This window comes from Pelophylax lessonae (genome assembly GCF_965119305.1).
Source record: "Pelophylax lessonae genome assembly, chromosome: 5".
Taxonomy (NCBI): domain Eukaryota; kingdom Metazoa; phylum Chordata; class Amphibia; order Anura; family Ranidae; genus Pelophylax; species Pelophylax lessonae.
Window position 1 is genome coordinate 346,993,962 of NC_138772.1, and position 26,378 is coordinate 347,020,339.

The 26,378-nt window shown below is 42.6% G+C and overlaps 1 protein-coding gene across 1 annotated transcript in view; it reads left to right on the top strand.

Annotated features, from left to right (window-relative positions):
* CDKAL1 (CDKAL1 threonylcarbamoyladenosine tRNA methylthiotransferase) overlaps positions 1–26,378 on the top strand; it is a 1,263,425-nt gene that overhangs the window by 487,764 nt on the left and 749,283 nt on the right. Inside the window, exon 8 of the mRNA XM_082258657.1 lies at positions 1,022–1,125. Coding sequence (XP_082114783.1) covers positions 1,022–1,125 — 104 coding nt within the window. The remainder of the gene's footprint in view (positions 1–1,021; positions 1,126–26,378) is intronic.

The following is a 26,378-nucleotide window of genomic DNA, read 5'->3' on the forward strand; positions in this document are numbered from 1 at the left end:
TAAGTTTTCTGATTGTGTACTGCTTTTCTCATATGTCTTCACAGAGATAGTCTAATGACAGGCATTACTGAGTGCCATTTTTTGGGAATACTTTCTCATTAAGGAAGGTACTCCCATTTAGCACAAGTTAGAAAAAAAGGAATGCTACAATCTGTATTTGTTAAGAATAGAGAAACCTCAGAATCTGCAATAAGTTTCCGGTTTCTGTCCCCTCCATAGCACTGAAACTGCCTTGGTAAAAATCACAAATGATCGCCTCATGGCAGCTGATTCTGGTCTCATAACTATCCTCATCCTCCTCAATCAATTTGCAGCTTTTATACCATTTCTCATAAAATCCTCCTTGACAGACTAGCCTCCATTGAATTCACTGAAACATCTCTGAACTGATTTAAATCCTCTCACTCAGGTCGTACTTAATAAATCCAATTCAAATCTTTCAAATCTCAACCATCTCTACTGTCTTGGGGCCCCTTCTGTTCATAATCAATCTTGTTCCTCTTGGTCTCCTATTTCGTCAATTTAACATCCATTTCCATTCCTATGCAGATGACTTCCAGCTCTACCTGTCCACTAAAACTACTACCACCCTTCCACCAAACCCCTTACCCACTGGTTACAGGAAATAAAATCTTGGCTGTCTTCCAACTTTTTTAAACAAATCGTGATTAAACCGAGGTTCTCCTCATTGGCATGTAATCCACGCTGACAAAGCTTAACAATTTTTCAGCTAATATTGATAACTCCACAGTCATTCCCTCCCCTCAGGTAAGGAGTCTGTGTGTCATCCTTGACAATACACTATCTTTGCAAGCCCACATTAGGAATGTTACTGGGTCAGCATATTTCCATTTACACAAGATTAATCTTTAAATAGTTCAGCAAATGTATCCACTATGCTTTATATACAGAACAAGTTTGCTACAAGCCTTGCAACGTATATAGTTGTCAAGTTTTTATGTTTTACAAGACAAATCTGCACTCTTCAAGCATACATTATTGTTGGTATTTTATCTTTTAGGTGCCTAAATGCGTGTACCTACTGCAAAACAAGACATGCAAGGGGAGAGCTTGCAAGTTATTCTATAGAAGAACTGGTTGACCGAGCAAAGCAGTCTTTTCAAGGTATGGTCAAACTGTGGGATTTTCGCTTGTTTCATGTTGGGGGTATTCTAAGTTTATAGGAACCATGAACCTGTCCGCTGCAAGAATTTTACAAGCCTGGTAATGTCTACATGAACAAGGTATAAAAAAAAAAAATCATATGATGCTGGGATATCCTTTTTGACGGGGAGAGGATAATTTGTTGGTACACATAAGTAATGAATGTGCGTACACACACAAGTTTTAGGCTGCATTCACATGTTTATAATCGCGGGCAGAACCGCAGCGGTTCCGCCCGCGATTCGGAGATTTATTGCAAATCGCGGGACGCCTAGCGTTGCCCGTTGATTTGCAATAGCCCCCCAAACGCCGAGCGATGTTGCCGCGATTTACGCCCGCCGAATCGCGGCAACATCGCGCAAACAAAATCGCGGCACGCAATACGCTCCAAATAGCTCTTGTACTTTTTTGGAGCGTATTGCGTCCCGCGATTTTGTTTGCGCGATGTTGCCGCGATTCGGCGGGCGTAAATCGCGGCAACATCGCTCGGCGTTTGGGGGGCTATTGCAAATCAACGGGCAACGCTAGGCGTCCCGCGATTTGCAATAAATCTCCGAATCGCGGGCGGAACCGCGGCGGTTCTGCCCGCGATTATAAGCTGACATGTGAATGCAGCCTTATCAAATGATATTTACTTTCTATTTGGTAAAAAATAAATATTTTTAAGGATTTATACACAAGTTCTGGGATTGACTGGCTTGGAAAGACATAATTTTACAGTACAAGGCTCTGATTACTTGGTTTCCAAATATTGTAATTTTCTTTGGCAATCTGCAGTAAGCGTGCAACATGCACAATACAAATTTTGCAAATCTTATGTGAGATGAAAGAAAAGAAGAAACTGTTTCTGGCAGACCATTTCTGTATGCTTCCACTTATGCCTGATCTGTGTGTGTTCATCAGAATTCAAAAAGCACCAAAAAGGTAAACCTGAAATAAATATCTTATCCCCCATAACCTTTTTCCCTTTTTTATTTTTTTATAAACTGTAAAAAACATTTTCTGTATCGTTCATCGACAGAAGCATCTTCTTATATTCATGATTCATAGGGTTATGCTCCTCCTTCCAGGAATAGGCACTAGGCATGAAAAAAACATAACCACCCCTGTGGGCGCTGTCCCTGCAGGCATAACCCCTCAGAGTCTGCTATCATCAGTTTGTTTTTCCTATTGTTAGGAATAGGACCTAACTTCCTGCTGGGACTTCAGTCTTAGCTGTAACAGGGAAAGTTTGTGATTTTTTTTTTTTTTTAACTAGTTAGTTCCTGAAGACCAATATCTAGAGGAACTACAAGCAACAGCGGGCTGCGGTTTTGCACTGGATAATCTAGGTCCTTAAGGTCTCCCAGCCTGGCAAGCGAGCGTGAGCAGGTTATAGTCCAGAACTAGGCCTCGCCACGCTTGCGAGTGGACAGTCTCGCTGGGACGCATTGACCTTGAACTTCCCCTTTGCTGACAGCACCCCCATCCCGGATGGGAGGTGATCTGATTCGTAGTGGCGCCCACCTAGTACCGTGGTATCGTGAGCAAAATTGTCTCTCCAAACACGCTTGGCGGTCGTCGGGCGGGCGTGGGCGCCTCCCTGGAATGGTCGGACCTTAGGGGCTCCCTGGCACCCCAGAGGACTAATCTAGTGTATCCATTAGCATTCCCCTACCCCTAGCAGGTTTTACATTGGGGGGGCGGTAATAATGCAGCCTTCATGGCGCTTATTTGAGGGGGGTGGATTGTCCTGGGTGGGTCCCTGGCCAGGTACCTTTTTAGATGCCTATTGTTCTGGTACCCCTTTTGGGGGGTCCTGGAGGACCGCATGGCGCGCCGTGGGAGCTGCCATTTTGCTGTGGTTCATAATCTTTGTTCCCATTAGTTTGCATGGGAAGCCATTTTCTATACCCCCCCCCCACCATTGAGAATGTATGAGCAGCCATTTTCTTGAGGTCCGTGGGATGGACAGGCATGCGGCATGGCTTGTAAGGATAGAGGCAGAGCCTCTTCCTCTTTCTATGCAGACAGTGTTGGTTTAGTTTTTACACTGATCAGGCTGGGTGCTTCTCTGTGGTCTGGTAACGTTCCTGGGTTTCCCTGTGGGTTTCTTCCTCTTCTTCTCTGCTATTATTACATAATCAGGGATTTTGAATCCGCAGTAATAGTGGTGGGACCACGTTTTTCGCGGACTTAAAGGGACATTACACAACTTTTTTATTTGAGCAATGGAGTCCCAGCATAAAGATTCACCCGCAGACCCCCAGGAAGCGACTGCGGGACCCCCTGGTTCACAGTCGCAGCCAGTAAATGCAGTTTTTTTGCAAAGTCTGATGTCAAAAGTGGATTTTATTTCTGGTGCTGCCAGCTGCAAACGCCCTCCGCCCTCAACTCAATCATTAGGGTCTTCGGATTCTGAGACAGATATGGTCGCCGTGGACGCAGACCACCGTGAGGGGTCGGTGTCTTCCCATTCTGACCGTGAAGAGGTTAGAACTTGTCCCCATCAGCCACTGCGCGGAAAAGCGCATTGGTGGAAGCTCTGATAGCTTTGGTGCGGGACACGCTAAAATTGGCGGATGAACCTACAGTGTCAGATACGTAGGTGTCTTTTAGCTCCCGCAAATTCTGTAAATCGGGCAAGGTATTCCCTTGTCCAGAATTGTTTCATACTATTGTGGATGAACAATGGCGACTCATGAAGCACATGTTGTTGGTGCCTAAACATTTTGCACGCCGTTATCCTTTTGCAGAAGCGGTATCCAATAGGTGGATTGTGCCACCAAAAGTGGATTCTCCGGTGGCCAGGTTCAATAAAGTGACTCTGGTACCAGTGGAAGAGTCTCCAGCCTTTCCAGATCTTGTGGATAGACGGGTAGAATCCTTGCCCGATCATTTTCATGTGGTAGCATGTCACATGTTAAATGATACCTTTGTGAAATGTTTTAGTAGCGCAGACTGCTACTGAAGTTAGTAGCGCAGACTGCTACAGACTGTGAAGTTACTTAAAAGTAACTTGGATACGGCTTGGCTTCCCCCTGTGGTACTGGAACTAATAGACCAGTTGATCGAAACCCTGTTGTTCATGTGTGATACGTCCCTGTACTCAGCTTTGTTGGTGGCTAGGATGTCAACAGAAGGTATTGCTATTAGGCTCATGGTATGGCTAAAATGCTGGTCAGCTGACCAGGCTTCTAAGAAGGCTGTGACTGATCTTCCTTTTATAGGGGAGAGGCTGTTTGGATTCTCCCTGGACGAGTTGATCAAAGGTATCACGGGGGGGGGGGTGGTAAGAGCACTAATCTGCCCCAATCCTCTAAGGGCAAGGTGCCTCGTACTAGGCGGGGGACTTCCTTTACTGCTTACTAACGTCTTTTTTTTTTTTATGCCTCCAGGTCGCAAGGAAAAGGTGAACCGTTTAGGTCTTCTGGGGGTTTCAAGAAGCCATTATCGGGAAAATCTAATTCTGGCCAATCTGGACTTGCAGACAAGTCCTTGGCTGCGTGAAGGGTCACCCTCACCTGAGTCTGGGGGTGGGGGGACATCTTTGATTCTTTCAGGAACCCTGGACCTCCTTGATTCATGACAAATGGGTGCACAAACGGATCTGATTGGGATACAAGATCGAATTCTGGTCTCGTCCTTCCCGTCCAATCTTCAATTATCCCTAGTTCGGTTAAGGGACTTAGGGGGGGGGGTGGTACATGACTTGCTGTCGCAAGGAGTGATTGTGCCGGTTCCCGCTCAGGAACGTTTTCAGGGGTTTTATTCAATTCTATTCACCGTGCCCAGAAAAGAAGGGAAGGTGCGTCCCACTCTGGATCCCAAGGCCCTGAACCGCTTCATGCAGGTACCGAGGTTTCAGATGGAGTCCATTCGCACTGTAGTAGTGTCTCTGTATCAGGGAGATTACTTGGCCTCCATAGATATCAAGGATGCATATCTGCACATCCCTATCAATGCTGGACACCAGCAGTTTCTTCTCTTTGTGGTAGCAGAGGAACATTATCAATTTGTGGCATTACCCTTTGGTCTTGCCTCCACTCCCAGAGTGTTTACCAAGGTACTAGCACCGGTATTAGCTCTGCTGCACCAGCGAGGGATTGCAGTACTGGGGTACCTGGACGATCTCCTGTTGAGAGCAGACTCTCATTCAGCCTTGTTGGGGGATCTGACGATCACAGTCAGAACTCTGCAGGAGTTCGGTTGGAACATCAATTTCAAGAAATCCGCGCTGACTCCGTTTCTGAGACTGGATTATCTGGGCTTGACTCTGGATTCATCCTTGGCAAGGATTTTTCTTCCCCCGGACAAGCTGCAAAAGTTGCAGGGGGAGATTCTGTCCTCTCTACGAGTTTGCATGCGAGCCTTGGGTCTGATGGTATCCAAAGTCCTTGGATTCTGTGATTCGGTTGAGCCACAACACAATATCTGCTCTGTTGTGGTGGATCAGTCCCCAGCACTTTGCCAGGGCAAGTCCTTCCTTTCGCTGTTTTGGACAGTGGTAACCACGTACGCCAGCCTGTCGGGCTGGGGTGAGGTTCTGGGGAAGCTCTGTGCCCAGGGTACCTGGATGATGGTAGAGTCAAAACCTCCGATAAATGTTTTGGAGCTCAGAGCGTTAAAGCTTTGTCTGAGTCATTGGCCGACTCGTCTGCCAGGTTGCCCGGTTTGGATTCAATCAGACAACGCCACAGATGTGACTTGCATCCATTACTGGGGGGGCACCAAAAGTGTCTTGGCAGCCAAGGAGGTGGCCAAGATTCTGTCCTGGGCAGAAAGCTTTGTTCCAGCCCTCTCTGCTGTACACATACCAGGTGTGGAAAACTGGCAGGCGGATTCGTCAGGTCTTGGATCAAAGGGAGTGGTCCCTACACCTGGAGGTGTTCTGCCTCCTGTGTGTTCGGTGGGGGACTCCCAAGGTTGATCTGTTTACCTCTCACCTCAACAAGAAGGTGCAGAGATTTGTAGCCAGGTCTCTAGATCCTCTGGCCGACTCCACATACGCACTGGTGGCTCCTTGGAGTCGGTATCTGCTGATTTATTCATTTCCCCCATTGAAAGTCCTGCCGAGGCTTCTGCGCAGGATAGAGGTGGAAAACATTCAGGTCATTCTGGTGGCTTCAGACTGGCCTCGCCGGTCATGATACGCAGACTCGATAAGACTGGTTGCCGATACCCCTTGGAGACTTCCTCTCAGGGATGATCTGCTGTCTCAAGGTCCCATCTTCCAACCTGCTTTACAGTCACTGGCTTTAACGGCATGGCTGTTGAAAGTCCGGTATTGAGAGATAGGGATCTTTCTGACTCTGTAATTTCTACACTCTTGAAGGCTAGGAAGTCAACTTCCAGGAAGATCTACCATAGTACGTGGAAATCGTACATTTCATGATGTGAATCACTGCAGGTACATCCTTGCTTGTTTTCGATCGCTAGGTTTTTGGCCTTTTTGCAGAAAGGGGTTGAACAGCGGTTGGCTTTGAGTACCAAGGCCAAGCTTTGGCTATATATTTTCAATGCCTGTTAGCATGTCCTAATCCGGACTTTTATCCAGGGAGTGCGCCATATAGCTCCTCCGAGGCGATCGCTGTTACCTCCGTTTATCTAAATCTGGTGTTATCTGTTCTTCAAAAGCCTCCTTTTGAAAAAATATCGTGAAATTTCGCTGCTTTTTTGTCTCAGAAGGTTGCCTTCTTGAAGGCGATCTCTTCTGCCTGCAGGATATCTGAGTTGGCGTCGTTGTCTTGCCTATCACCTGTGTTGCATTTAATAAACAATATATAATAATAATTTTTTATATTAATCAGACATAACATTACATGTTCACAGACACACAAAATCAGGTTGTGTTGGATACTTGTCAAATAAATGCTGTTGGATACAATGGTAACTTAGATACCATTGTTGTATTCAATTGACAGTTTAAACAGTCTATTGTCTCTATAGATACAGTAAACAAGTAACCTGGTCAAAAAGACCAGAGTGCCACCTTGAGGTAGAATTTGAGAATACCTCTCTAATAGGAAATAGCTTGTCATTAAGGTAAGCGTATTTTTTTTTTTTTTCTGTTGTTCGGTAGTTAAGGTAAACAAATTATATATAAAAGGTTGTCAGGCAAAATGAGACAAGGAGGACTCCATGATGCAGTGAACACCAGAGACCCCGGCAACCAAGAAGCTTTCACCTGATTCTCCAGCAACTGCTTAAGAACCTGAGTCCTTGTTGTCATCGGAGATCACAAGCACACTGTTCCTAATAAGTTAAGTAACTTTAAGCGTATTTCTGCTGTGTACAGACCATAGGCTGTTCATTTGTTAGGCATTGTTATATCTGCCAGTCTTGTATTATGTTCCTAATATTGTAAAAGTTTTGTATGTACAGCATGTTTTGTATAGTAAAAGCACATTTATTCACTTTAGAGGTCTGAGCTTCCTTGATTATAGCGCAAAGTAACCTTGCTAGATAGACATAAGCAAAACATCACCTTATCTGGTGGAAAACAGGGATAAGGTGGTACTTCGACCTAATCAGTCGTTCCTTCCTAAGGTGGTTTCTGATTTTCATCTGAATGAAGACATTGTGTTGCCTTCACCTTGCCCTAAACCTTAGTATCCTAAGGAGTATGCCTTGCATTCTTTTGATGTGGTTTGGGTGATCAGGGTTTATTTAGAGACCTCTGAGTTCTTTAGAAAATCGGACACTTTTTTCTCCTTACTGATGGACCGCGCTGCGACCATTTCCGCATAGATTAGGCAGACGGTGGTACAGGCCTATTCACTGAGGGGTCAGGTTCCTCCTTTCCCAGTGAAGGCTCATTGTACGAGAGTGCTGAGTGCCTCCTGGGCTTTTCACCATCAGGCATCAGTGCTACAAGTTTGCAAGGTGGCAACTTGGTCGTCTGTGCATACGTACACAAAATTCTACAAGGTAGATGTGTTGGCATCCGCAGATGCTTCTTTTGGCCACAAGGTTTTGCAGGCTGCAGTTTAAAAAAGAACTCTGTTTAGTTTCTCTTTGAGGGTTCAATTTTTTCAGAGTAAGCTCCAGTTGTTCCTGGTTGAGCTCCATGTTACCTGGTTGGCTAAGTTTAGTCATTGGGGACTTATGTTTTGTTTCTGCGTTGTTCCCCACCTCTCATGATTATACTGCTTTGGGACATCCCTATGAGTCTTGAAGATAAGGAGCTGCGTCTGTCGATGAATGATAGAGAAAACTGGATTTTTGTAAGAACTTACCGTACAATCCTTTTTTCTGAAGTTTGACAGACGCAGCACCCGCCCCACTGCTTCTGAGGTATGGGGTTTTTTGTCTTCTAAACACTGCTTGCAACTGAACTGTTTGATGCTAGCAGAGTCTGAGGGGTTATGCCTGCAGGGACAGCCCACATAGGCGTGGTTACATTTTTTTCCAGCCTAGTGCCTATTCCTGGAAGGAGGAGCATAACCCTATGACTCATGAAGATAAGGAGCTGTGTCTGTCGAACTTCAGAGAAAAGGATTTTATGGTAATTTCTTACAAAATTTCAGTTTTTATGACTATGTAACAAGAACAAGCTTCGGGTCCTCTTGCTTGGGGACCAAGAATAATTATCTGTTTAATCAAAATCGGATAGTATATGGGGCTTAAGAGTGATGCTAATGGATGGCCAGAGGCAGAGTTAAGTACAAATAGAAAAAGAGAGCTGCCAAAAAGTAAAGAGGGGAATTGAAAAAATTCCTCAAAATGAAATCTGAAATATACAATGTTGGAAAAGCGAAACCACAATTCAGGAGGCAAGGGCTGTACACCTATTATTTGTGTACTGGCCTTCACACTTGATCGATCATTCTAGCTTACCAATATGTTGCCAACCAGCTCTACTTCATTGTGGCTCCCAAGCAAACAGCAGTGCAAATCCCATGCCTCACAAGCCCCAACACCCATTTGTAAACTTATCCCACTGGCTTCTCTGAACTCAACCCCAGACCTCTCCGGGCATCACCCTTTATGGACACACAAATGGAGGGAGACCTATGGGAAATTCTTTCTCTGCATTACCACAAAACAGGACCTAAAATATTTGGCAACCAGAATAACGAACATCCCAGGGGCAACACTAGGGGTTTTACTCTAGTCCATAATAAAGGCCTGCTAAGGAAGTTTTCAATCGCACGACTGGAACTTGACTGGGTGTATGGAGTGCAGGAACCATGAAATCCGAACATAGGTGCTCCTAAAGATGTGCACTGCCATCTGCTTTTTTATTCTTTTAAAAAAGAAATAAGAAGCCTAAAGCAGAGTACAATTTGAGCTCAACAGGACCCTGATATACACCCTTCCAGTCTATGGCACCTTTTGAAACCACTGCTGGATGTCATCTTCATAGTGTAGTATTTATTAAAATGCTTAAAAATGCATGTACATACGTAGAACAAAAATTGGCCATAAACTCACGTAGAACAAAAATTGGCCATAAACTCAGAGAGAGACTGCTGTTCCTGAAGCAGGGATACGGCGGTCAAGATGCCAGCATGTAGGCCCCTGCTTCTGCGTTTCGTGTAGGAACAAGTTTTCACAGGGATCCGCCTATGTGCATGAACTTTTTAAGTACTCTTGGCTCCATTTGGTGAGCGTATGAAGTGTATCTTTCAATGGTGTATGAGGGATTGGTTCTACAGACCAGGCCAGTTTTCCAGCTTTCGGCTGGATTGGATACAAGGCACATTACTATATGGCTTCTGGTGAGTGTATATGAGCGGTGGAGGGAGAGTACACCACAAGCAACTCTTTTTTTCACTTGTGGTGTACCATTGTTTGTTTACTGCAATTGTTTTTTACAGAAGTCTGGTGAGTGTTCAGACACTCTGTTTTTATCACAGAATTCTTATTCCGCTTTTAGGAATATGGACTAATATTTATATTTGGACTATTGATTTGGATCACTGATATAGCACATCATGTTTATCACTTCACTATTGTGTATGTATATATATATATATATATATATATATATATATATATATATATATATATATATATGTATGTATATATATATATATATATATATATATATATATATATATATATATATATATATATATATATACACACACACATACAGTGGTGGGATTCAAAAATTTTAGTAACCAGTTCCGACTTTAAATGCACAGTGACCAGCGTGCCCCCTTTCAATGCAGAATGGCCAGCGTGCCCCTTTTCAGTGCAGAATGACCAGCGTGCCCCTTTTCAATGCACAGTGACCAGTGTGCCCCTTTTCAATGCACAGTGACCAGTGTGCCCCCTTTCAATGCACAGTGACCAGTGTGCCCCCTTTCAATGCACAGTGACCAGTGTGCCCCCTTTAAATACACAGTGACCAGCGTGCCCCCTTTAATGCACAGTGACCAGCGTGCCCCCTTTAATGCACAGTGACCAGCGTGCCCCCTTTAATGCACAGTGACCAGCGTGCCCCCTTTAATGCACAGTGACCAGCGTGCCCCCTTTAATGCACAGTGACCAGCGTGCCCCCTTTAATGCACAGTGACCAGCGTGCCCCCTTTAATGCACAGTGACCAGCGTGCCCCCTTTAATGCACAGTGACCAGCGTGCCCCCTTTAATGCACAGTGACCAGCGTGCCCCCTTTAATGCACAGTGACCAGCGTGCCCCCTTTAATGCACAGTGACCAGCGTGCCCCCTTTAATGCACAGTGACCAGCGTGCCCCCTTTAATGCACAGTGACCAGCGTGCCCCCTTTAATGCACAGTGACCAGCGTGCCCCCTTTAATGCACTGTGACCAGCGTGCCCCCTTTAGTGTACTGTGACCAGCGTGCCCCCCTTTCAGTGTACTGTGACCAGCGTGCCCCCCTTTCAGTGTACTGTGACCAGCGTGCCCCCCTTTCAATGCACAGTGACCAGCGTGCCCCCCTTTCAATGCACAGTGACCAGCGCGCCCCCCTTTCAATGCACAGTGACCAGCGTGCCCACCTTTCAATGCACAGTGACCAGCGTGCCCCCCTTTCAATGCACAGAGACCAGCGTGCCCCCTTTCAATGCACAGATCATCGTGCTCGAGCCGTGCCCCCTTTCAATGCAGAGTTAATCATTTGTGCCCCCTTTCAATGCAGTCTGCAGAGACCAGCGTGCTGCGTGCCCCCTTCAATGCAGAACTCATCGTGCCCCCTTCAATGCAGAGTTCATCATTCGTGCCCCCTTTCAATGCAGTCTGCAGAGACCAGCGTGCTGCATGCCCTCTTCAATGCAGAAATCATCGTGCCCCCTTCAGTGCAGAGTGAATAGTGTGCCAACTTGCCAAGTTCCCCAGACCAGTACGCTTGACTTACCTTACTAGCGGCTTCTTCTCTTCAGTCCCCGCGTCTCCTCGAGTCCTCTCCCGCGTCCCGCCTCCTCCTCGAGTCTCGACCAATGGCAATGGCTTGTCTGGGAGGCGGCGGCGGCCTGAAGCAGAAGGGGTGGCGTCACTGGTTGCTAGACGCTAAGCGGCTCTAGCCTAGCAACCAGTGACTGTGTGTGGGCTCCGGCCGTCTCCCTGCAGAGAGACATCGCCGACAGAGAGCAGCAGCGGTCAGCTGATCAGGACAGATGTTCAAACTTTGTGAGTTTGAACATCTGTCCTGATCCGCTGACCGCTGCTGCTCTCAGGTGCCGGTTCTGCGAACTTGCAGAAATTTAGTAACCGGTTCCATAGAACCGGTGCAAACCAGCTGAATCCCACCACTGTATGTATATATGTATCTCAATAGTATTAGCACTGTAAGTATTTTTTGTATACATTTATGTGGAGGTTATATATTCATCTTTTTTCGTGCTAGCGGCTTTTGTTATAGATTCATAGCCCTCGCTTTGCAGGTGTTTTGGATACCAAATTACTTTGCTGGTGTTGGAATGTGCCAGTTTTTATCCAGTAGTATTTCTGGGCTTAAAGAGGTGGTATACCCTGCTTGTGGTGTTTGTACCTATAGGTAACCCCATAACAAGGGGTACCTATAGGTACTGTAAATATCGCCTAAACTTGCACAGTTTAGGAGATATTTACGTTGCATGCAGCCAATGACGTCATCGGCACATGCACTCTGAAGTAACAGCCTCCCGCATGGGCGCAATTGACGTCATGCGGCTTCTGCCAGTAGCATAGCCTGAGTCCACAGACCCAAAAGAAAGACAGGCGAAGACAGATGCGGCCTTGAGCGTGTACAACGCGGGCTTCATTTTCAGGTAAGTGTCACATAATGTGCTAGTATGCATGGAATACTAGCACATTATGCATTTACTTTGCAGGTAACCAAAAAGAAAACCTTTTTACTTGTCTTTTAAAGGACAGGACTTCAACATTTGTTAAGGATCCCTCTGAGGTATAGTCCACACTCTAGCTACATACAGGATGACTAAATCACTCTGTGTTCTTCATTTCCCCTCTGTTCTTTGGTCCCGTGTTTCTGCTTGTTTTTTATGGATGTTTTAACAAAAGCTCATTGTGAGTTGCCACAATTTAAGCACCTGAGATGTTCTTTGTTTTGAACTCTGATTACTGTTACCATCTTAGCCTGATGTTGCACAGATCTATTAATCCCCAAGTAATGTTCCGGTGGGGGTCAAAAAGCAATTACTGATCTGTGTGGGTAGATTTTCTATAGACCTCAGTTTCCAAGTCACCCTCTTGTTGACATGTAGCTCTCACTCAAAAAAGGGTAAATTGTCATTCTATGCCTCTCCCCATGTAAACTTGGTGTATCTGTCCACTGAGTTTGTTCACATCTTCAAAGCTTGTATTTTCTATGTTCAAATCTTGATCCATGTATTATTTTTACATACCTGAAACAATGACTTGGTGTTTATCCTTAGAAAGCTTTCAAGACTCCCATCTTCATCTTGTCATTTATAGGTTAGCAACAGTGAATAATATAGGTGATTCTATATCACAGCCATGTTTCTTTGTGTAGAAGTTATCTGTTTGCTTGTAATTGTTGCTCTTGAAGCAAAAGTCTAGCTAAGAATTTACTTGGTTTTACTTGAGTTCTTTTAGACTGTCGAGTCTCATCTCATTTCAGATGTCTCCTTAGTGTCAATAGCCACTTCAGTTGGTATACAAGTGAAATGGGATGTGGCACCACAGGGTACAGTTGTCTATTCTGACTCTCGAACTTCAATCCATGTACCCTATTGATACATTATAAACAGAATAAAATAGAGATAATTGCGCTAACTTTAAAAAATGTAAGCAGCTGACATCAATCACTGAACTAAGGAGGGTGATAAATCAATAAATACAAAAATATGTGCAGCGCTAGAAGAAAAAAATTCCCAACAAAATAAATTGTCCAATCGCAGGAAACATTCCACAAGTAACGTAAACAATTGATGGTGAGAAAAAGTCCAATATATAATGGTGCAAATCATATATAAGTGCAGCAAATCCCGTCACCAGTGAAGGTAGAAATATATTGCGCTCACCAGATGGATGGGACCCCAAAACACCTTATAGTGTAGGAGTCAAACAGGCTTAAAAATGATGGAGTGTCCCCACAGATTTTTCACCGATTCCAACGGCAACCATGCAAATCTCCGGTAGATGGAATAGTTCAGAGATTCCCCTTCCACATGGTGGGTGGTAAAACCGAAAAAAATGGAGGGACATATAGCGTAATATTGCTAAAATCAATTTAATATCAATAAAGCTGATACACTTACAGACATCCGTGAAAGACAGGCATATAAGATGTAAAACAGCTGGGCTGACCAAGTCCTCTTTACATGTTTCGGCATAAATGCCTTTTTCAAAAGATAGTCAGCAGGTAGCCAGTGTTCATATATATATAGAGGTAGAATTGATTGGGTACACCTGTAGGAAGTAGGCGGTGGACTGCATGGAAACCGGAAGTAAAACCGGCGTGCGTTCCAAGCCTCACTATGGTATAGCGCCAAAAATGAAGTCTATTAAATCATAAGGGGAAACAGGAAGTGATGAAATGCCTGGAGGGGATGGCATTAGCCATCATACATCCCAAGCCTCTTTCTGAATTGTAAGACAGGAAGTGCTGACATCACATCCGGGAATAGGCGGAAGTGATGTCAGCGTCAAAACATCCAGGGGGGACGGCATTTAACCATCATCAACCCCAAGCCTCCATCTGAAGTGTAAGACCGGATATGCCGACATCACATCCGGGATTGGGCGGAAGTGATGTCAGCACGGCAAGGCGGACCGCCTTACCGGAAGTTGGAGCATATCAATGCACCAGGTCAACAAAACAGAAATGGAGACAGCTCAGATTGGCCGATTCAGCGAGTAGTGAATATCGCCAATAAGAGAACAAAAAAAGGGGGAGAATAAAAAGATGACGTTATAGTTAAACAGCGCCAACAAAAAAGGGGAGAGGAAAAAATCGGTTTAGTTATCTAAACCATAATATATCAACATAGTGGGCTCATTTATTGAGAAACCAGTATATTGAAAAAAACAAAAATGTCAATTGTCCACAGTTAAAGGGACATAATAACAAATTTTGTCTATATACAGTCCATAGTCTATCTCCATATTAGGTGACCCTTAATACAGGATATCTATAACAAAAAATATTTTTATTACATAACTACATGATGTATACAGCCAAAAGACAAATATAATAAAAATATTTTAAAAAATATCGTGAATAAAAATAATAAAATCACATAAAAGAACGAATGAGGATAAAGGGAACATATAAGGCTAAAGATAGCCAGAAAGGCAGATGGGAGTGGGATATTTAGTACGCTAAGCTGTGTTTATAAAGGCGTTTATATCCCACTCTATATTCAACCCAAAAGGATGGTAGGACTTCAAAGTATAGATCCAGTATGTCTCTCTCCTAGAGACACCACGAATTTTTGAGCCACCCCTCCAGGGAGGTACATACTGGTCTATGACCTGAAATAAAGTGCCAGTGGGATCTTTATGGTGATAAAGAAGGTAATGTTTACCTACAGTATGCTTATCCTTGCCTGTGAGAATGCTCGTAATATGTTCATTAACACGCACATTAAAGGACCTTATAGTGCGTCCCACGTACTGCTTTTTACAGGGGCACGTTAACAAATAAACAATATGAGTAGTTATGCAAGTGGCGAAAAATTTGATATGGTGAAGACTCCCTGTGACAGAAGATTGAAAGGATGTAAATTTCCTTCTTTTATCACAATTATATTCGCACACTCTGCACTTCCGGCAGGGATAAAAACCAATAAGATCAGCAAAAAATTTTTTTGGTTTAATTGGTTCATCCGGTACATTGGGAGCTAATTGTCCTCTTAATGCAGGTGCACCTCTGAAAGTGACCGAGGGTCGTACAGGTAAAACGGTACCCAAAATGGGGTCATTTCTAAGTACATCCCAATGTTTGGATATAATTCTCTTGATGGAATTATGCTGAATAGAAAAATTGGTAAAAAAGGACCATTTAGCAAAATCAGACTGGTTTTTTGTTTTATTTCTATTTTTAGACCCAGAAAGTAATTGTGCTCTATCAATCTGGGTTACTTCCCTTATAGTGGACTCAAGAGCATCAGAATTATAACCCTTAACTAAGAACCTATCCTTTAGCAGCTGGGCTTGTTGGAGGAATTCATGTTCATGAGTACAATTCCTCCTAAGTCTGATGAATTGACTCTTAGGTATTCCACCCAACCAAGCCTTGTGATGACAGCTGTCAACAGGCAGGTACGAGTTACGGTCTGTGTCCTTGAAAAAAGTACTGGTGACAAACTGATTGTCCACTATGGAAATATTGAGGTCTAGGAAATGGATATTGGTGGAACTATATTCAAAAGACAAATAAATACCTCTCGTGTTATCATTCAAGAATGACATGAATGTCTCGAGAGATGAGGTGTCCCCTTTCCACAGAAGGAGGATGTCGTCTATATAACGCACCCAGAGAACCAGCTCGGGTGCGTCATAAGGAAAGACGACATCCTCCTCCCATTTGGCCATAAAGAGGTTGGCCAAACTAGGAGCGAACTTCGCCCCCATGGCCACACCCCTTTGTTGTAAAAAGTATTGGTGATTGAACCAAAAGTAATTCCTCCCGGTGGCAAATATCAACAGATCTAGAATGAAATCTCGATGTGAAGAAGAGATAGATTTATCTGTCTTTTTGGTTCAATCACCAATACTTTTTACAACAAAGGGGTGTGGCCATGGGGGCGAAGTTCGCCCCTAGTTTGGCCAACCTCTTTATGGCCAAATGGGAGGAGGATGTCGTCTTTCCTTATGACGCACCCGAGCTGGTTCTCTGGGTGCGTTATATAGACGACATCCTCCTCCTGTGGAAAGGGGACACCTCATCTCTCGAGACATTCATGTCATTCTTGAATGATAACACGAGAGGTATTTATTTGTCTTTTGAATATAGTTCCACCAATATCCATTTCCTAGACCTCAATATTTCCATAGTGGACAATCAGTTTGTCACCAGTACTTTTTTCAAGGACACAGACCGTAACTCGTATCTGCCTGTTGACAGCTGTCATCACAAGGCTTGGTTGGGTGGAATACCTAAGAGTCAATTCATCAGACTTAGGAGGAATTGTACTCATGAACATGAATTCCTCCAACAAGCCCAGCTGCTAAAGGATAGGTTCTTAGTTAAGGGTTATAATTCTGATGCTCTTGAGTCCACTATAAGGGAAGTAACCCAGATTGATAGAGCACAATTACTTTCTGGGTCTAAAAATAGAAATAAAACAAAAAACCAGTCTGATTTTGCTAAATGGTCCTTTTTTACCAATTTTTCTATTCAGCATAATTCCATCAAGAGAATTATATCCAAACATTGGGATGTACTTAGAAATGACCCCATTTTGGGTACCGTTTTACCTGTACGACCCTCGGTCACTTTCAGAGGTGCACCTGCATTAAGAGGACAATTAGCTCCCAATGTACCGGATGAACCAATTAAACCAAAAAAATTTTTTGCTGATCTTATTGGTTTTTATCCCTGCCGGAAGTGCAGAGTGTGCGAATATAATTGTGATAAAAGAAGGAAATTTACATCCTTTCAATCTTCTGTCACAGGGAGTCTTCACCATATCAAATTTTTCGCCACTTGCATAACTACTCATATTGTTTATTTGTTAACGTGCCCCTGTAAAAAGCAGTACGTGGGACGCACTATAAGGTCCTTTAATGTGCGTGTTAATGAACATATTACGAGCATTCTCACAGGCAAGGATAAGCATACTGTAGGTAAACATTACCTTCTTTATCACCATAAAGATCCCACTGGCACTTTATTTCAGGTCATAGACCAGTATGTACCTCCCTGGAGGGGTGGCTCAAAAATTCGTGGTGTCTCTAGGAGAGAGACATACTGGATCTATACTTTGAAGTCCTACCATCCTTTTGGGTTGAATATAGAGTGGGATATAAACGCCTTTATAAACACAGCTTAGCGTACTAAATATCCCACTCCCATCTGCCTTTCTGGCTATCTTTAGCCTTATATGTTCCCTTTATCCTCATTCGTTCTTTTATGTGATTTTATTATTTTTATTCACGATATTTTTTAAAATATTTTTATTATATTTGTCTTTTGGCTGTATACATCATGTAGTTATGTAATAAAAATATTTTTTGTTATAGATATCCTGTATTAAGGGTCACCTAATATGGAGATAGACTATGGACTGTATATAGACAAAATTTGTTATTATGTCCCTTTAACTGTGGACAATTGACATTTTTGTTTTTTTCAATATACTGGTTTCTCAATAAATGAGCCCACTATGTTGATATATTATGGTTTAGATAACTAAACCGATTTTTTCCTCTCCCCTTTTTTGTTGGCGCTGTTTAACTATAACGTCATCTTTTTATTCTCCCCCTTTTTTTGTTCTCTTATTGGCGATATTCACTACTCGCTGAATCGGCCAATCTGAGCTGTCTCCATTTCTGTTTTGTTGACCTGGTGCATTGATATGCTCCAACTTCCGGTAAGGCGGTCCGCCTTGCCGTGCTGACATCACTTCCGCCCAATCCCGGATGTGATGTCGGCATATCCGGTCTTACACTTCAGATGGAGGCTTGGGGTTGATGATGGTTAAATGCGGTCCCCCCTGGATGTTTTGACGCTGACATCACTTCCGCCTATTCCCGGATGTGATGTCAGCACTTCCTGTCTTACAATTCAGAAAGAGGCTTGGGATGTATGATGGCTAATGCCATCCCCTCCAGGCATTTCATCACTTCCTGTTTCCCCTTATGATTTAATAGACTTCATTTTTGGCGCTATACCATAGTGAGGCTTGGAACGCACGCCGGTTTTACTTCCGGTTTCCATGCAGTCCACCGCCTACTTCCTACAGGTGTACCCAATCAATTCTACCTCTATATATATATGAACACTGGCTACCTGCTGACTTTATCTTTTGAAAAAGGCATTTATGCCGAAACATGTAAAGAGGACTTGGTCAGCCCAGCTGTTTTACATCTTATATGCCTGTCTTTCACGGATGTCTGTAAGTGTATCAGCTTTATTGATATTAAATTGATTTTAGCAATATTACGCTATATGTCCCTCCATTTTTTTCGGTTTTACCACCCACCATGTGGAAGGGGAATCTCTGAACTATTCCATCTACCGGAGATTTGCATGGTTGCCGTTGGAATCGGTGAAAAATCTGTGGGGACACTCCATCATTTTTAAGCCTGTTCGACTCCTACACTATAAGGTGTTTTGGGGTCCCATCCATCTGGTGAGCGCAATATATTTCTACCTTCACTGGTGACGGGATTTGCTGCACTTATATATGATTTGCACCATTATATATTGGACTTTTTCTCACCATCAATTGTTTACGTTACTTGTGGAATGTTTCCTGCGATTGGACAATTTATTTTGTTGGGAATTTTTTTCTTCTAGCGCTGCACATATTTTTGTATTTATTGATACATTATATAGAGTTCTGTTAACTGTTAAGTGTCCCATCTACACAAGGTGTTTAGATTAAGATGTATGTGCTACCTGTGTGGATATAAATACTGGGATATATTCTGTTCATTAGAACTAAGGGGGTTTGGAGATTCTATGAAACCCGCTTCAACGTTACAGAACAAATCTAGTTGAATGCAAATAACTACTACTAGCTATAACTTGACCTTCATAAGCCCTCTTGCACTTGACAAGATGAATCCTACAGCCATACACACAGCAAGCCCGTACAAATTGATTACAGACTGACTGAAGCTGTGGCTGTACAGATATATACACAAAACCCACATTTTTCATGGGTTGCATATTGCTCCAGATGCATAATTTCTAAGTAAGCAATTGAATTAGTGCTGCACTACTATATGGTTTGTATTTTGATTTAACGTTTTTATTAAAGTTTTTCATATTACAACAACTCTGACATGTAAGCAATATAAATCTCAACAACGAGAAGCATTAGAACCATAACGATAAAAAAACAATTACCTTAAAGGAAAATACAATGAAGGGTCATACTCAAGTGGAGTGAGATACAATCATTGCTCAAATCCCCATTCTTGGGACCCCGCTCCACTTATTGTGGAGCTCTCTCATGGTTTGTATTTTGAGTAAATAAAATATTAATTTTAGGTTCTGGCTACATTATAGGTGTGTGCAGGTACTGTGTGTGTGTATATATATATATATATATATATATATATGTGTGTGTGTGTGTATATATACAAAGACACCCTGTGACATGTGCCCTTGGCTTTTATAACATATCCCAGGATGCACCACTGCGTGTGCCAACCCACTGGGATAGTTACAAAAGCCTGTGTGTCACTGGCTGGGTTTGCCTCACTTTCCAACAGGCTCCCTTATTGGATAGAGTGGGGACACTCCCCTCAGCCCAGGTGAATCACACCCTGGACACATGCAACAGGCATAACTATTATTCAGGTTCCACTGATAAGCAGATGGAGACACTAGACTTTACCTACCTAGCATCTACCTAAGAGGGTTCTACATCCACAGGTTTTTTCTTTTGTTTTGTTTTTTATCTAAAGTGTTAGAGAATTCTCCTGTTGGTAATCTTGTTTGCTAACATGCCAGTTTGTAGAATACTCAGATATTTGCTCCAATAGGACTTTTTGCACATCATGATGTTTCTGTTACACTGAAGCATGAAATTGTAATCTAAGGTAATGTAATGCAATCTCCGTAATTTAAAAAGAGAGGCAGAAGGAACAACTGTCAGTTGGCATGGCTTTTATCAGTTTATGCAGGATAACATTTTCCTGGTAATGGGAACATATGGTACTCAGGGTTTGATTTGCCTATGTCCTCTGTTCCATTTGTGCTATGATGAATTGCCTAGAATGTCCATCTCCGTATCTGTGTGTGCTTTCTTTCGGGTGCTTTTTTTTTTCTTGTCTGCTGTCAACAATATCTGCACTAACTTGACACATAGATGTGACTGAAATTACCATAGTCTTGGGTATTTCGCTGTGCACCTTAGTGTTGTTAACTTGCATATGATGTAAAGAACATTATTTGTCCTTGATCATAAATGCATGTAAGAATGGGTTTTGTTGTTATAGTTTAAAAGTCCGTGCTATGTATGAAACCATGCATATGTGCCACATCATGTTATTTGTTGGATTAATCAATTTGATAAAATATTATACTTTTGTGGGTTTTCATTAAAAAAAAACTTTCTTTGCTTTTCCTTTCCATTTTTCACTATTGTTTTTTTTCTCCTAAGTATAAAAGGTCAATATGAGAAGTTTCTATGTTAAACTGAGAAGCAATAAAGCAGCGCTATAGGCACAGACAGCAATAAAAATGGACAGGTGTTCTAATCCTCATCCACTCTGTCCAAATCTAACAAAAAAAAAAAGTTTTGCTTTTATTTATACTTTAAATAAAAACTGGCAGAAAAGCATGGCAATATGCAAAGGAAAAGCATGTACACTTCCCCTGGGCATGAAGTAGTAAAATTATTTAAAAAAATTATTTTTCTTGGACATATTCACACTTAGTTCTACAGACCAACAGTATAAATGCGTAAACCTTTAGGAATATTTCCCATGTAAAACATTTTGCCATAAAAAGGCAGCCTCGAAAGCTTAGTGCACATGGGCCAAATGTCAGGCAGCAGCGACCTTTGTGTACTGGAGTTGTGTGTACTGGATTTGGTCTGACAGCAGCTGAAAAAGGTCTGCCGATGGGCTCCTGATCCGTGCTCAGCCAATGGCTGAGAGCGCTGACCCAAGTGTTGTGGAAGGGGGGGCCGTTCCCCTGTCAGAACAGAAAAGCACATCATTTAGTTAGTACAGCGACGACTCCTGACCATTTTTTTTTTTTTTATTCGTTCAGCCTGCTGGGTTGAACGGAAAAAAAAAAAAACTACTGGTGTGTACTAGGTTTAATTGTGTACAAGCCTTTTTTCTGTATAAACATTAATATGAAAGGCATTACTGTATAAAAAGTGCTTACATTCCAAATTTTGTTTTCCTTAATGGCTGTTTGTGTTCGAATATTTTTTATTGAAAGATTTTGAAGAATAACAAAGTACAAGGAAAACAGTATAACAACCATGTTATCTACACAGTAATGGCCAAGACCTAGTGGAACAATAAAAACACTTTAGGCGATAATTAGTTGTCCAAGTATCAATCTTGAGACCCGTTGCTATGATTAGTAATCTATAAGATGGTTAGATGTTCATACACTATATATTGGTGTGACGAGCCCTATATAGGATAAACTGCTAAGTGGCACAAAGTCTAGTAAACTGGATAGATAGCACACAACTGTATATATCATGTGTGTACATAGTGATGAGTCCAAGAGAAAAGTACGTTTGTAGATAAGCAGCCAGCTGTCACAGTAAGAAGTGGCTCTGTGGGTATGAAAGCCGCGCCGATCTAAGTGTAGAATTAGGGTAAAATCACTCGTTAATAAATGGATTCACTCAGAGTTAAAACAACATGTAAGATTAGCCATGCTATGTAGGTCTAGCCGGGTGGAGAGCTGGGGTCTTCGACGTCTAGCGTTGCTGGTGGAGTCCGGAGCTCCAGGACAGTAGGCAGGAGAGAGAGCCAAGTATCACCAGAGGGACAGGGAACCTGCAGTGGGTGTGGTCACTGTGGCACACATTCAGGGCACTTGTGCTCCTTCCTCAGGCCTGTAGTAGTAAAGAGCAATAATACGTTCATAGTGGAAATGAGTGTTGACCCTGTGTGCCATTTCAGAAATTGTAAGGGCATGGCTGGTTTTCTATTTTTTAGTGATCACCAAGCTGCCCGCTTTAAGAATTTGTGCCACAATGGTTATATATATGCAAGGATATTTATCTAAAGACAAATTCAGTAATGTTAACTGGGGGGCAGGTTTGGATAGCATGCCAGTTATCTTGCAGATTAATGAGAAAACTGCATTCCAGAAGCTTCGGATACACTTGTATTCCCAAAGGATATGGAATAAATTACCAGTGGATCCACAGTGCCACCAGCATTTCGGGGAATGATCTGAATATATCTAAGACAATCTTTAAGGTATAAAATCACCCCTATGTAGTATTTTGAGGGCTTTATCCCAATGATCAGTGCAATGGGACATCAGAAAATTGTTTAATCGCAGTATGCCACATATCAATGGGGAATTGTTTGCCCAGTTCCTTTTCCCAGGCAAATGTTATAAAACCATGAAATACCTCCTTTCTTATTACATAAGTATTGCATATAGTTCCATGAAGTGGAAATGATTTACAGAGTGGTAAGGGAATGTAGTCTGCAAAATGATATGGATAACAATAAGTTTTACATCATGGAGAGGCCCTCTTGACTTTTCTTTAGGAGGAAGGTCAGTCAAGGTCTGCCAACGCAGTGAAATCCATGTGGTAATGTTTGAAATTGGGATCAAGTATTGATATACTGTAAGTGGGATATTGATAGTTTTTAGAGGGTGATCAGGAGGAGCTTGAGGTAATATGTAGGACCACACTTCCAGAGATACCTTTATAGATGGTAAGTCAGGGACCGAGTAAATTTCCCTGTGACTTTTGCAAGTAAAAGAGATGGCAGGTCTCTGCTACTAAGCACTGCCTTTTCAATAAGTACCCATAATTATTCTGGAGAGGGGTTAAACCACGCCTTCAATTGGTCCAAGATTGCTGCTTTATAATAATGACTATAACCCGGACTCAAACCCCACCCAAAGAATTTATGCTTTTATCAATGTATTAAAAGGGATCCGTGCTGGTTTTCCTTATCAAATAAAACTTCTCAGTGCCACTTTCAAGGTTTTGAAAAAGGTTAAAGGTACCAAATTCGGAATTTTCCTGAAAAGATACAACAAAGTCTGCAACAACATCTTCTTAAAGCGGAGTTCCGGGCACAAAATTTAATTTCTAATAATTACTGCATTGTATTCCTTACTCTCCGCTGAGTCAGAATTGGATATTCCCATAGTTTTTTTTTTTTCACTTACCTGTTTACAGAGGTTTGTATACTCACCTTTCAAAGGACTTCCTCCCTCCTGTGCCTCGGCTCTCCTCGTCACTTCCTGCCGCAATGCGTCCTGGGAGCTCTTCCTCGGCCCTCCCATGATGCACTTTGCAGTCACATGGGCGGCCGACCACTGTTCTCATTTCTTGACTCACAGGCCTACGCCCACTGGAATCAGGAAGAAGGGAAGACATTTCCCCACAACGGACTCGGCAATCCACAACAAAGATGGCGCCGCACATCAGAAATTATATAAAGTAAGATTTTATTCTTGCAAACTCATTATTTCACCATTCTAACCAGGATTAGCGGATGTATCGATGTGTAAGGGTGATTGTTAGGGGGAGATTGAAAAAAAAAAAACGATTCTGTGCCCGGAACTCCGCTTTAAAGGCCGTTGTTTGGTCCATTTAGGAAATCTCATAGGTAAGAGCCCTCTAACTTTTTTAAAATTGGTAAGTAACATTAGGGAAGTTTGCCTCAAATGTTTTTTGGGGGAAGGCATTCTTAAAGTGATTCTAAAGTAGGATAGGCAGTGTGATTCCCAAGTATAATGAAATTCTGATTTCAGGGTGACTAAGCGAGACCTAGTGACTGCTATTGGAAGTTCCTGAAGATGTTGTCATGTTAACTTTGTAATATGAAATTGCACTGAAGCAAGAAAATTCGCTCTGTATTGCCGGTAAGGGGTCAGAATAACATCGTAGCTGAACAAAAAGGGGTCAGAATGACAGTCGGCAAATAACCCATTTTTATGGGAATGGTTAGCCACATCAATGCTGAATATTAAAGGGTTAGATCTTATAATTTCTGCTAGGGGCTCTATTATCATGGTAAAATTGATAGTGGATAACCTGCATCCTTGCCTGACCCCCACTGGTGATAGGGAAAGGGTCAGAGATTACATTGGAGGTGTACACCATCGCATAAGGTTGAGTATACAATGCAGATATAGCTGAATTCATAAACCCAAGAAGACCGAACTCGTGTAACACAGCCTGCAGAAAACCCCAATGCACCCTGTCAAATGTTTTTTCAGCATCTAGAGTTCGAACAACTGAGCGGGCCTTGCAGTTCTCTGCCAGCTTAGGGAGGTTAAACATTCTCCTTGTGCAATTGGGATCCTGCCTTTCTTTCCCTTTTAGATTTTACCAAATACGTTGGTATTCTGTTGTATTTGTGTTCAATAAAATTCATTACAGAATTTTTTCCCCCAAAAATTGTTTTTGCAAAACCGCTGCACAAATATTGTGAGACAAAAAAATTGCAATACCTTCACCATTTTATTCCCCAGTGTCTTTGCTTCCAAGTAATTTTCAAGCAAGAAAAAAAAAAACGTTGATTTTTACATATATGAAACAAATGTCAGAATTGGTTGGGTGACAAGAGGTTAAAGTGTTTCTAAAGGCTCAATGTTTTTACCTCACACATTTTCTGCATTATGTAACAAAAATATCCTAGTACTTGTATCGCCCCCTCACTCCCCTGTATACCTTCTCTCGGTATAGAGCCCACACAAATGTTGCCGTGGTAAGCTGCTTCCTCATGTATGCCTTTCCAAAGAAGATGTCTGTTTAATGAGGCACTTGTTCAGAATCATCAAAAAGGTCACAAGTGGTAAGGTTTTACTTGCATAGCAGAAGGTCCCGAAAGCACCCTGCTCAGGCACTCCTAGCTTCTCTAATTGCAGAGCGCCAGACTCTGGGTTTCATCCCTGGTGATGCTCTGCCAGGCCTCTACTGCAACTGTCTTCAGTTTCTGCTTGTTCTTGGGTCATTTTCCCTTAAGTTTTGTCTTCAGCAAGTGAAATACATGCTCAATCGGATTCAGGTCAGGTGATTGACTTGGCCATTGCATAACATTCCGCTTCTTTCCCTTAAACTATTTGGCTTTTGGCAGTATGCTTCGGGTCATTGTCCATCTGCACTGTGAAGCGCCGTCCAATGAGTTCTGAAGCATTTGGCTGAATATGAGCAGATATTGCCCAAAACACTTCAGAACTCATCCTGCTGCTTTTGCAGAAGTCACATCATCAATAAATACAAGAGAACCAGTTCCATTGGCAGCCATACGTGCCCACCCCATGACACAACCACCACCATGCTTCACTGATGAGGTGGTATGCTTTGGATCATGAGCAGTTCCTTTCCTTCTCCATACTCTTCTCTTCCCATCACTCTAGTACCAGTTGATTTTGGTCTCATCTGTCCATAGGATGTTGTTACAGAACTGTGAAGGCTTTTTTAGATGTTTGACAAACTCTTATCTGGCCTTCCTGTTTTTGAGTCTTACCAATGGTTTACATCTTGTGGTGAACCCTCTGTATTCACTCTGGTGAAGTCTTTTCTTGATTGTTGAATTTGACACACATACACCTACCTCCTGGAGAGTGTTCTTTATCTGGTCAACTGAAGGGTGTTTTCTTCACTAGGGAAATAATTTTTTGGTCATCCACCACAGTTATTTTCCGTGGTCTTCTGGGTATTTTGGTGTTGCTGAGCTCACCGGTGCATTCTTTCTTTTTAAGGATGTTCCAAACAGTTGATTTGGCCACACCTAATGTTTTTGCTATCTTTGATGGGTTTGTTTTGTTTTTTTCAGCCTAATGATGGCTTGCTTCACTGATAGTGACAGCTCTTTGGATTTCATATTGAGTGTTGACCGCAACAGATTCCAAATGCAAATAGCACACTTGAAATGTACTGTAGACCTTTTATCTGTTCCTTGTAGATATAGAGGGAATAACGCACACCGGACCATGGAACAGCTGAGCAGC